Genomic DNA, 13,679 nt, shown 5'->3' on the forward strand with positions numbered 1-13,679 from the left:
CTGAAATTTTGCTACTTTTAGTTCGTTATTTTTATTTAAACAAGTTTTTGAAAATGATATCATTAAGCCTCCTTCACCCATTTGTTTTTCACCACCTTTTTTTTTTAAGATAAACATTCACATATAGCCACATTATAAACTTAGGCTGTCATGCAAACAATATGCAATCAATCATGGCATGAAATTATAAAACAAATCATCCAAATCAGTATGGTGTAAACTAAACTCATAATACTTTAGAGCCTGGGTCCCCAACCTGTGGGTCGTGACCCCCAAGGGGTTGCAAAGTGCTTTCTGGGGGATCACCGCAGTTATTTTTAGTTGCAATTATTTTTATAGGAAATTTCATCACAAAGGTTTTTCACACTTATTTATTTCAATATGGCATATGGCTACACTACAATATTCTACTAGTGGTTGTAACACTGATTTTTGATAAATGAAAGGAAGTGACTTAAGGTCCACCTTAGCAGATACTTAAGAAATATTAAAAGCCTGCCGTGTTCATACATATTAAAAATTTTATATTATTTTAATTATTTGCTATGGCAGGCCTTTAATATTTTTTCAAATTTCCGACACGGCGGACCTTGATTCACTCCCTAAAAATAAAATATACAAATGCAGTATTATCATTAGAATAAAATTCTATATTACAAATAGTAAACTGAAAAAAGGATTCACTATGATGCAAAATTCAATATCAAAATTCATTTTTAATCAGTGTCTCGATGTGTGAATAACAGACTGTTGAATATGGACAGTCGAATAAAGATGAGTTGCTCTCTTAATGCAGTTGATTTGTTTGTTTGCTATTTGGTTTTTAGGAGCATTAGCAACTAAAGCCATATTGCTGCTCCGGGGATATGCGGTGTTCATTCCCTGACCTTTCTGTATCCTCCGTATTTGGTGGTCACGGGCTCGAACCCCAGTTTAATCAAGAAGCGTATGCTATGCACTGCTGCTCCTGCCCACTTGGCTATGGAGGCGCCTCTTAATGCAGTTGAAGATCACCCATATGTTTTGCTGACGCCGCCATTTTTGCAATGATGTAATTCAATAATGTCCACGTTGGGCCGTCTAATGAAAACTGGCATGAACTTAGTTCGCCAATAGTCAACGACCTTTAGTTGGTTCCATGATAGAAACCAGCCACTTAATGGCAAGACTCTTCTAGTTCCTATGCCAGAGGTACTTGATTCTCTGATTAAAATTGTGAATTATATCAATTCTGGAGCCCTCAACACCTGTCTGTTTAAAGAACTCTGTAAAGACATGAATTCCGATCAAGAGGTTCTTCTTTTCTACACTGCTGTATGCTGGTTGTCGAAAGGAACTGTTGTCAATCGTGTCTTTGAGTTGAAAGATGAAATCAAGTTGTTCCTGTAAGTGCAAGGGAAACATGACCTTGCAGCTTACTTTAATGATGAAGCTTGGAAGAAAAGAGTTGCTTACTTAGTAGACATTTTAGACCAGCTAAATAAGGCAAACCTGAAACTTCAGGAAAAGGCAAGTTTTTCAAACATTGCCATGTTTGAAATACTCTGCAGTGTGGTAGAGGAATCTGAAGGTGAACTGGATGAAAATCTGAAGGAGGAGATTACTGGGCACCTTGAATCCCTTGAAAAGGAATTCCAGCGGTTTTTCCCTGAGCTTACAGAAGAAGCAGATGCACTTGTACGAAACCCATTCTTTGGTTCCCTGAATATAGCTAGCATACCCGATGAAGTACAGGTTGAATTCTTGGATCTGCAGAATGATTCCTCGGCACGTAATTCGTTTTATGAAAAATTACTGACTCTGTTCTGGTGTACTATGTATCAGTCATATCCAAATGTCACCATGCTTGCCTTTCGAGTTTTATTTCCATTTGCCTCTACATATCTCTGCGAGAGTGGATTTTCAATGCGTCTTCATATCACAACAAAGGCAAGAAACCGAATGAATGTTGAGGATGACATGAGGTTGGCTTTAACAAACATCGAGCCGTGAATTTTGAAGCTGGTTGCCTAGATGCAAGTACAATTATTGCATTAAATATTGTTAGAATTATATTCTGAAAAATCTATTTTTAATGTGTTTTCTTTACCCTATTAAAAATGCCTTTTTTATGCAAACATGGCAGTGGTCGCAGGTTACTTGGCTATTTCAGGTCGCGACTCTAAAAATGGTTGGGAAACACTGCTTTAAAGTATTATGGGCCAAAAAAAAAATAGAAAGAAAAAAAAATTACATGCATGGAGACATTTCAAACTTCTAATCTATAGGCAAGTAAAAGAATATTTTTAAACATAAATATATATTGGCACAAAATTAAAAACTAGTTAACAAAGATCATTTTAATTGAGAAATTTTTACCTCTTAAAGATGCAGAGAGTCTTGCTTTACTGTTAATTGTCCTCGCCCAGGATACGCGGAGGCCATCACCTTTTGCTTCTGGGAAATAGTCTAACAGGTTTGGAACCATAATTATTTACTGTCCAGGGGATGGGGAAGAGAGAAAATTAATTAATCTTCAGTACATTCTTAAATTTCGTTTCTCTAGAATAGCAAAATATGAAGAAAGCACAGTGAAGGTAAAGAAAGCCTGCACGAGAAGCACACAAAAGTTTGATGAAATTTACCGGTAAAAGTACTTTGCCGTAACGGCATTGTATTGTTGCTCGCTCAGTAAACATTCAGTAGGTGTTATCGGTCAGGAGTAGAAATTGAATCCCATGGGAGATTGAAACCCTCCCAAAGTGGAGAGGGTAAGATAATCTTTTTTCTTTAGAATCACTGGTGGACTAGTAGATAAATTGTTTATTAAGAAAAAAAAAAAAAAAAAGGGCAAAGGAAGCACAGCAAACTTCGAAAAAGTTTACCGGTGAAACTACGTTATGAACATTTTTACGATGCCAGAACTTACAATATGACTCTGTTCGTGATTCAATTAGTTAATTCAATTAGTGATTCTAAAGAAAAAAGGTCAGGTTACCCCCCCCCCACTTCAGGAGGGTTTCAGTCTCTCCCATGGGATTCAACTTCTACTCCAGACCGATATAACACCTACTGTCTGTTTACCAAGCGAGCAACAATACAAATGCCATTACGGCAAAGTACTTTTACCAGTAAATTTCATCGAACTTTTGCATGCTTCTCATGCAGGCTTTCTTTACCTTAGCCGAAAGCACAGATATTAAAAATTTGAAGATATTAAAACTTTTTAAGAAATTAATTCTTTCTTGGATATTAACTTTTAAGTGAGCAGGACTCAAGAATATCATTGCCTTTTATATCATGACAAACAGGCAATTCATAAATAAGAATCAATAAGGAAATGTACGACCTGAAAGTAATATTCCATGTAAGAGAAATACCACACAGTGAACTCAAAGGCAACCTTTAATCTCCCAGCTCTCAATAACTCTACCTTCATTTTATCACCAAGCAGTGGCAAAACAACCACACTGTCAGGTACACTATAGCAAGGGGAAGCCCAACAGCTGGTTTAGTATGATTGTTAAAAATTATGTGGGGATCATTCGGCAATCTGGGAAGCATACAGATTTTTGCTACCAAACCATTATCAATATTCCTTATCAAACTGTATAAATTTGTTTTTACTCTGTATTTTAAAGTTTTAAAATTTAAATACAAGGACAAGATAATGGAAACACCTGATATGAAAGCAGTATTTTTTGTAATGGTTGTATGACATGTTTATGAATATGCATTAATGACTTTTTTTGTTTCTTGCAGGTAGTATTGTGAAGGAAAGACAATAAAAGAAGTTGATGTTTATTTAGAGGTGATATAAAAAGATACATGAAGAAAATGAATGACTGACTTGTCTAAATTCCAAAGAAGTCAAATTGTTGGTGCACATTTAGCAGGGATATTGGTCACTAAAACTGCTGATTTGTTTATGTTTCCGGAGCAACTGTATCAAAAGTGGTGTCTGCATTCATTACGTATGTAAAAATAAAATCTGATAGTAGGAATTATGGCAGAAAATCAAAACTGACTGAAAGGGATTGCCAGATACTCAGACAGTGAAAAGGAATGTGTCCCAAAAACGTACAACTACTGGCTCAAAAATAACTATTTAACTTAATATGAATCTCAGCAATCCATTTTATAGTAAAACAGTTTGACAAAAATGTTATAAAAATTAAATTTATGGCAGAGCAATAAATTTATGATAGAGACAATCAGTAATGAGTATACTGCCATATACTCAGCGGTGAGCTGTGAATATTTTAACGATGGGCTCACAGTTTTTCCGACTTTCTACTGAGTAAACCTGATCGGTCACAGAAATGACATCATTCGCGGCTTCAACTAGAGGCGCTTCCCACGATCACGCTACTAGTCGTCGTAGTAGTAGTAGAAGACACCTCTGTAGCCAGGTGGGAAGGAGCAGCAGTGCGTAGCACACGCTTCTTGATTAGACAGGGGTTCGAGCCCGTCACCACCAAATATGGAGGATGCGGAAAGGTCAGGGAATGACCACCGCATATCTCGGAGCAATATGGCCTTAGTTGCTAATGCTCCTAAAAACTAAAATAACAAATAACAAGCTACTAGTAGTATGATTAGAGCGCGTGATGCATTTTTCGTGACTGGTATGATATCTCAAGTCAGGGGCGGATTTAGGGGGTGGACAGATTCGGCTTCTTACCCCCTTAACCATGCGTATAAGTGTATGTGTAAAATGTTCCTAGGTCTATCTAAAAAAAAAAAAAACCTTAAAAACCTGGTCTTCATGCCTCGCCTTATGATGATAACTGGATACAACAGTGTCTGGAGTTCTAACTTTTTAGAATTTTTTAATAGTATGACATCGCAATCAAGCTTCCTGAAGTTACTACTGCAGTAACTATGATTGCAACAATACAAATATTTGTCAACGATTTCTTTTTTCGTCTCGCATTTTCGTTACATTCCATTGTTAGGTATAACTGCATATGTTGCTCCAACTATAAGATCGGTGCTATTTTACAGAGATATTTAGATACGTTGCACTCGCAAGTACAGGTGACCCCCGCTTAACGCTGATAGTTCGTTCCGGGAAAACAGAGCGCTAAGTGAATCCACGCTAAGCGAGCGCCATATTCCCATAAGGTAACATATGTATTTGTGAGTTGCGGTCTATTCCATAGGATATTTTCTAATCAATAATAATAAATGGTAGTGAAAATATGCACCAATGTCGAGTAAAAATATTTAATATTCAAAATTTTGTACATATAAAATATTCTACATTACATACACATATAATTATGAGGTAATTAACTAACGGAAATCATGAATTTATTAATTCGATGGCCCTGTGCTCTCGAGTTTTCGTATCTTTGGACTGAAAAATGTGTCAATTTTGGGTTGTGCTTTGGCCCTCTTCCTCTCATTGTATAACATCATGTAGGCATTCATTTCTTTCTTCAAATTTCTTATTACCTTGGCACTTCGTTCCATGTCAGGGTCGTTCTCCCAGAAATAATCACACATTTTTTCGAAGTGTTCAAAAGCTTCACTAAGTCCTTTTGCAGTCAGCAACTTCATCGGTTCTTCATCTATAGTATCTTGATCATCATCTCCCTCAATAGCAAGCTCTTGTTCTTTTATAATTTCCATTAGTTCTTCATTAGAGAGGCCATCCCTGTCGTTGTCGATCATCTCTTGTACGATGTCTTCGTTAATTTCGTGTAATCCTGCTTCTTTTCCGAGCTCAACAATTTGTGTTTTAACATTTTCAACGGAATCATCAGGTTCCTGGGAATGCTTTATGCAATTTTTCCAAACTTTCCTCCACACTCCATTCATGGTTTTCTGAGTCACTTCATCCCAGGCACTTGAAATGTTGTAGATGGCGGTTTTAATGTTATAGGATTTCCAAAACTCCTTTAAGCTCGGTACATTTTCAGTGTTGATGGCTTTAATAGCTTGGGAAAAGGTGTTCCTTATGTAGTACGCTTTAAATGTCGCAATTACTCCTTGGTCCATTGGTTGGATCAGAGACATAGTTTGGAGGCATGTAAAAAACTTTTATGTGATTGTTCAAGTCTTCTAAGCTCTCTTTGCTTGGGTGTCCTGGCGCATTGTCCATGATTAGAATAGCTTTATAACCAATGTTATTTTTTGCACAATATTTTTCCACTGCAGGACAGAAGAACTCAGCATACTAATCAATGAAAAGCGGCCTGGTTACCCAAGCTTTTTTATTAGCCTTCCAGATTACAGGTAGGTTTGATTTAGCTAAACCTTTAAGAGCCCTTGGATTTTCGGATGGTAAACTAAAAGGGGTTTTAATTTAAAATCCCCTGTAGCGTTACCACCCAACAACAAAGTTAACCGATCCTTCGCCGCTTTGAAGCCTGGCATGTTTTTTTCTTCTTTCGATATGAAACTTCTTTTAGGCATTCGTTTCCAAAAAAGACCTGTTTCATCTATGTTAAAAACTTGTTCAGCAGTATAACGTCCCTCTTCAATCATTTTAACAAATTCTTTTTTGAAAGTTTCGGCTCCTTGTTGATCTGCACTTGCAGCTTCTCCCTGTATTGCTACGTTGTGCAGGTTATAGTGCTTTCTAAATCTATCAAACCAGCCCTTACTAGCGTTAAATGGTTCCACATTTTTTTCGGGGTGAGCTTCCTTTATATCTTCATATAGGCTCTTCGCTTTTTCTTTAAGAATAATTGAACTTTACGGAATTCTACGGTGAATGTTGTCTTCAATAAAATTATGTAGAAGATTTTCCATTTCTATCATAATAGCCGACCTAGCCCTGGTCAATTTAGTTGCCTGCAGGGGAACAGCTGTTTTTCCAGCTACTAAAATTCATTCTTTATTTTTTATGATTGTTCTTACAGTTGAACCTGCCAGTCCTAAATTATTGCACACATCCACTTGTCTTTGACCGGAATCAATTCTCTTCAAAACGTCTAATTTAATTTTCAAACTCAATGTTTTTCTTACCTTTCCAATCTTTGCACTGTGTCCAGACATTGTTGCTTTTTCATTCTTATCCGCCACAACTCTCTGCAAATGTAACTGCATTGCACTGATTGTGATATGATGTTCGAGTACAGTAAACTGTCTGTATGTCTAACACTGTATGCACTGAATGATATCTAGAATTCCTCTGGCAAGTGAGCTGAAGATGGTGACAAATGTTTTATTTATCTGAAAAGTTCGATTTTACCGTGCAGTAAAATCAAATGGTTGTTTATTGCAGGAAAAGTACTGTAAATCAATTATGGCGTGACTCATGGAGAATGTTTATGGAATTTCCAAAACAGTAAAACAAACAAATTTTATGTACTTCGGGTGACCACAAGGTCAGAGGAGTTCAGAAGACAAGAGAATACTGTACAAGAAACAGCACCGCATTTAGCACTCATGGGATTGATTGTGTGAAAAACATTTTGCAAGTTATAGTTCCCACAGTAAAACAAAAGAAGAGATAGGGAGTAAATCTATTTTTAGTATCTTTCTATTACAAGTCAGAACAGAAAATGCACACTTCGTAACAACATATGACACTGGATGGTAAATTTTTTCAACTTGTGTACTAAAAAAGAATTTCTCCCTTGAAACTATCCACACCAAGAAAATAAGAGCATATTGAAAGTTTCAATTTTGTACATAGAGTAGAAATTATAAAAATAATTACTGTAGTTAATTTCATGGTGGCTATTTTCTCCTTTTGCCAAAAAAAAAAAAAAAAGGCTCAAAACACACTGGACTGAAGACGGATTTGCCAAAAATTCAATCTGTATGCTAGTAAAAAAGCGTTACAGTGAGTTTTGACAGTGTTATAGTCAGATACAGGTTATAATGTAAGAACAGCGTTATAGCAAATCAGCGTAAAGCGAACTGCATTATAACAGGGGCCTGCTGTATACATCTCTTACTTTAGTTATCATAAATCCATTGTATCTAGTCTTCCAGAAGTTATGAAAATCTGTGAATGATCAATTAAATAATTACAATAAAAAAGCTCTTTTATTTCGTAATCGATATATACAAATCAAAATACCTAAAAGAAACGCGAAGGATGTCTCGCATTAACTATCTACTGCACGTGCTTGGCACATGCGCAACTTTTTTATTTGTCTTTTTTTTTAACAACTAGGGAAATACAATGGATACATTTTTTTCATGATAAAATTTTAATATTGCAAATAAAAAATAACATGAAATATTTCTCATATCACAAATAACATGAAAACTATCACAAAACATTCCACAATATAACAACAAATATTACATAAAAAACAAACACTAGAAAAAGTACACAAAAATCATAGATTACTTGAAAAAAAATTATTGCACAAATATTCAAAAAAAATTTATTCTAAGAATTGCCATATAGAATTTACTTCTTTATTAATATTTGTTGTCGATCTTCTGCTTTGCTCAATAGCTAGCGATGATTACAGAGGAATGATTTGACGTAACGATCCAGATCAAATTGAAGCAATGGTTTTCCATTTAGATGCCGGATCAAATCAAAGCAATGGTTTTCCATTTAGATGTCATAATCGGCAACATCTTTAATTTTCAACATTATTCATTCATTCACTCAGTATTCATTATGCTGAAAGCTCACTCAGCTTCAGCTCTGCTAATTGCAATGGTTTCAAAGATATTTCTGGCTTTCTTAATTGAAAAGGGAATTTCACTCAATTTTAAAGATAAACTGTCTTCGACAAAATCTTTTAAATAATTAATTTTTATTTCATATTTTATCAGAAAACAAATTTCTTATTCGGTTTTCACAGTCTTGCCACCGAGACGAAATTCCTTTCACAATCCAGTATTTCAGGAAGCATATGTTCACAATTTCTTTCAGTGGTATCGTTATTTTCTTTATTTAATTTAAAATCACCCTGTTTAATTAATACTTTAATGTTTGAGGATAAAACAATGCATTTAATAACTAGTCACGATGTAATTTTTTTACTTTCGATTTTGATTCCTTCAAATTCTTTCAACTTCATCATGCTCGCAATTTTAGCTTCATAACTTCCTTCAGAATTTTTCAAATTGGCAATAGCATTGATAGTTCGAATAATTAATTTATATGCTTTTACCATAGTGATTCTGTAACACTTCTGAAAGGTAAGAGAGCTCCTGCAGGATGTCGATCATCAGTTTCAAATGGGTAAGTGGGAAGCACAAAAGGAATTAATCGTGGGAGATACTAAAAGTTTCATACCTATAAAGAAATATTATTCAAGGTTTAGGCCTAAATGGTTATCAAATGAACTAATGAGACTCGTGACAGAGAAGAAAAATGCATGGCACGCATATAAATTATCAGGCGACACAGAAGCCTATGGCAGATACAAGTTAGTTTTAATCAAGTCACAATGAAGGTTAAGCAGGCAAAGGCAGATTACGAGAAATCTTTGGCAAAGGATGCTAAGGAAAACATCAAGGATTTCTTTACTTATCATCAGCCATTTTCAATCCACTGCAGGATGAAGGCCTCTCCAGCAACTTTCCAGTTCCTTCTGTTTTAAGCACTGGCCATCCATTTACTACCCAAAAACTCATGAATTTCATCTATCCATCTCCGCCTTTGTCTTCCAGGTTTTCTTCTAGCTCCTCTTGGGTACCATTCTGTTATTTTCTTAGTCCATCTGTCATCATGTCTTCGAGCTATGTGTCCTGCCCAAGACCATTTTAGTTCTTTAGTTTTGATAAGAATGTCCTTTACTTCAGTTTGCTGCCTAATCCATGTGTTTCTCTTCTTATCTAACAGTTTGATTCCCAATATAATTCGTTCCATTCTTCGCTGTGTAGTTCTCAGCTTCGCTTCCATTCTTTTGGTGAGTGCCCAAGTTTCACTTCCATAAGTCATGGTGGAGAGTATACATTGATTCATTATTTTACATTTCAGACAAACTGGGATATTGCTCTTCAGTATGTGACTATATTTCCTCAATGCTATCCATCCAAAATTTATTCTTCTCTTGACTTCCAGCCATTTATCATTATTACGCTAATAACTTGTCCCAGATAAGTATATGACTCCACCTTTTCAATTACTGCTCCTTCAATCATTATTTCCCTTTCCGTGGCATACTTGTTCATCATTACTTTTGTTTTAGCCATATTCATCTTTAGTCCAAAATCCTTACTAACTGTGCATAACTGATTAAGATTTTCCTCTAATTCTTTGGGATCGTGGCTTATAACTACAATGTCATCTGCAAATCATAAATGGTTTAGGTACTCTCCGTTCACATTGACTCCTTTCTGCGATCAGTCTAATCTTCTGAAAGCTTCCTCAAGGGCAGCAGTAAACAGCTTCAGAGATATTGTGTCTCCTTGTCGAACTCCTTTCTCGATTTTAAATTTGCTACTGTCTTTGTCTAGTCTAATAAAGGAGGTAGCACTCTCATATATTTTCTTCAAAATCATAATATATGGGGTATCTATGCCTTGTCTTTCCAGTGCCCGAAACATTGCCTTATGCTGTATGGAGTCAAATGCCTTTTCATAATCCACAAATGCCAGGCATAATGGTGTTTTATATTCATTTGCTTTCTCCATTAGCTGTGATATTACGTGAAGGTGATCCATAGTTGAGAATCCTGTCCTAAAGCCAGCTTGCTCTTTCGGTTGATTCTCAACAAGTATTCTTTCTAATCTGTTAGTAATGACTCTTGTGAACAACTTGTAGGTGTGGGATAACAAGCTAATTGGTCTATAATTTCCAATTTCTGATTTATCTCCTTTCTTATGCAGCAAAACTATGATTGCATTATTCCGCTGCTTAGGCATCACACCTTTTCTAATGCACTTTGTGAAGAGCCTTGCCAGTTTTTGTGTTATGTCTCTTCCTCCCAATTTTAACAACTCTACAGTAACTTCATCTTCCCCCGGGGCTTTCCGATTCTTCATTTTCTTCGATGCATGTTCTACCTCATCAGGAAGAATATCGGGTATGTCATATGTGTTGCTACATTTCAATCCATCTTCCTCACTGCTGGTATCATTCCCTCGCTCCTTGCATAATTCTCTATAGTAGTATTTGAATTATGCCTTCTCTGCTGTTTATAAATACACCATCGCTATTCTTCAGTTTCGGTATCATTTGTCTTTCTGTATTACTGCTCATAGCTGCTGATTGAAATCCTTTGTTTTCCCTTAATGCTTGTTCTACTTTTCTTGTGTTAAATCTTCTTATGTCCTCTCTGAGTCTCTTTCTAATGGCTTTGCATAACGCAGTAGACTCAATTTTCTCCCTGTCAGTGTTTTTCTTGCTCTTCATTTGTCGTCTTTGGTTCATCATGACAAGTGTTTCTTGACTAATTTTTTCTTCTTTGGATTTCTGTTTCCCTATAGGTTTCTTGGGCTTGATCACTTTCAGAAAGTTGTAATATTCCTCGTCGATATCTTGGTCCTGAGCAGTCTGCAGAAGCTCAAACTTGTTCTTAAGTTCCAGTACATACTGCTTTTTCTCCTCCTCTGTTATCTCAAAGACCTTTGTATTATTTACTCGAGTCAGTTTTTCCTTTCCTTTCCTACATCTATATCAAGTGTACATCTTACCATTCTGTGATCACTTCCAACATTTACCTTATTCAGGACGGTAACATCATTCACAATATATCTTCTGTTAGTGAGGATGAAGTCGATTTCATTAGTTGTTAATCCATTTGGACTCTTCCATGTCCACTTTCTGTTCACCCTTTTCTTGAAAAAGGTGTTCATTACTGACAGTCCTTGAGATTCTGCAAATTCCACAAGTCTTTCACCTCTTTTATTTCTTTCACCAATTCCAAAGTTTCCTATAGTTCCTCTTTCTGCACTGTTTTGCCTTTTTCCAACCTTAGCATTGAAGTCCCCCATAATAATAGTGTAGTGAGTTTTCTGCTCATCTAGAAGACTCTCAATTTCGGTGTACATTTCTTCAACCTCTTCATCATCATGGCTCGATGTTGGTGCATAAATCATTATAATCTTTAGCTTGTACCTCTTAGAAATGTTGAGTATTAATCTTGAGACCCTTGGTGATGTACTTTTGAATTCCAAAATGTTGTTTTTAAAATCTTTATGGACCAGAAACCCAACTCCACCTTCACTCCTTTCACTGTTTCCATTGGTGTACAGCAGATTTCCACTTGATAAATTTATAAGTGATTCATTTCTTCTTCTTCTTTCAGCCTTGTTTCTTTACTTATATAAACTCTAAAAAGATGGAGATGAATCTGATTGGTACACTTGATATCGAAGGTTCGACAGTTGATGATCCTGCTCAGATAGCAAAGAAACCGAATGAGTATTTTGCATCTACATTCACAAATGAGGAGTTATTAAGGTTTGAAGATGGCAGAAGGTTATCAAACTGTAGCAGGGTGCTTAATGATTTTGTAACAACTAAGAGCAGAGTGGAGGATAAATTGTTGAAGTTAAACATAAGAAAGGCACCTGGGGTGGATGGGATCTATCCAGTTATATTAAAGGAGGCTGCAAAGCAACTAAGAAAACCCTTAGCCATAATTACGAGAGCATCCTTGGACTCATGGGAGGTCCCCACGGACTGGAGATGTGCAAATGTATCCCCAATTCACAAAGGGGGATCGAAGGGTGACACGAGTAATTACAGACCAGCTAGTTTAACTTCTGTTCCGGGTAAAATAATGGAGTCACTGGTTAAAGATGCATTGCAGGATCATCTAGACAAGACTGCAGCAATAATTCAGACACATGGGTTTGTTAAGGGAAATCCTTGTCTGACAAATTTGATTGGTTATTATGATGTGGTTACAAAGGAACTGGATGCAATAAATAATTTTGATATCATATACTTGGATTTCAGGATAGCTTTTAACTCTGTTGCGCATGGAAGACTACTGTACAAATTGGAGCAGAATGGTATTAAGGGTAAATTGCTACAATGGATAAAAGGATGATTGATTGGGAGAAGACAGAGGATGGTAATCAATGGGTGCTGCTCTTCATGGACTAATGTTATTAGTGGAGTCCCACAGGGTTCGGTGTTGGGTCCACTGTTGTTTTGTATATTTATCAAATGATATTGATGAAGGTATATCAGGCTTAGTGTCGAAGATTGCAGATGATACAAAGGTTGGCAGGGTTGTTAATGACAGTAATGGCAGTGTGCTACTGCAACAGGATCTAGAAAATTTGGGCAAATGGGCTGAGAAGTAGCAACTGAAGTTTAACCTTGACAAATGCAAAGTACTGCATATGGTAGAAGTAACCCCAGAGAAACGTACCAACTGTGTGGTGGTAGAAAATGAAAAAGACCTGGGAGTAATCGTGTAGTCAGATATAAAGTTTTCTGAGCAATGCAGACAGGCTACCAGGGCAGGTCATGGGGTTTTGTCAACGAAATATAGGAATTTTGCTAGCAGGGAAAAAGGAGGTGATTGTCCCTCTGTATAAGGCAATGGTCAGGCCATGCCTTGAGTACTGCGTACAGATCTGGAGGCCTCATTTTAGGTAGGATGTAGATTTGCTTGAGTGTGTACAGAGAAGGGCAACAAGATTGGTGAGGGAAATGAAGGGATCCTCTTACCAAGAGAAGCTTAAGTTCTGCAAATTGCAATGGCTGGAGACTGGGCACCTGCAGGGTGATCTGACTGAGGTGTATAAGGTCTTGAATGGGTTCAGCACGCTGAATTCTGATGGGATTCTTCCACTTGTTCAGATTATGA

The 13,679-nt window shown here is 36.5% G+C and overlaps 1 protein-coding gene across 3 annotated transcripts in view; it reads right to left on the reverse strand.

Moving 5' to 3' along the window:
- Positions 1-13,679, reverse strand: part of LOC150078992 (protein FAM151B) — a 104,197-nt gene that overhangs the window by 61,821 nt on the left and 28,697 nt on the right. Inside the window, exon 2 of one of the 3 annotated variants that reach the window (XM_090382595.1) lies at positions 2,359-2,476. In XM_090382595.1, the coding sequence (XP_090238721.1) occupies positions 2,359-2,467 (109 nt within the window). In that variant the 5' untranslated portion in view covers positions 2,468-2,476. Of the gene's footprint in view, positions 1-2,358; positions 2,477-13,679 lie in introns of those variants that run through there. The other 2 variants (XM_090382597.1, XM_090382596.1) reach the window with 2 other exon arrangements.

Source organism: Mastigoproctus giganteus, chromosome 10 (genome assembly GCF_048544385.1).
Source record: "Mastigoproctus giganteus isolate SK-2022 chromosome 10, ASM4854438v1, whole genome shotgun sequence".
Lineage (NCBI taxonomy): Eukaryota > Metazoa > Arthropoda > Arachnida > Uropygi > Thelyphonidae > Mastigoproctus > Mastigoproctus giganteus.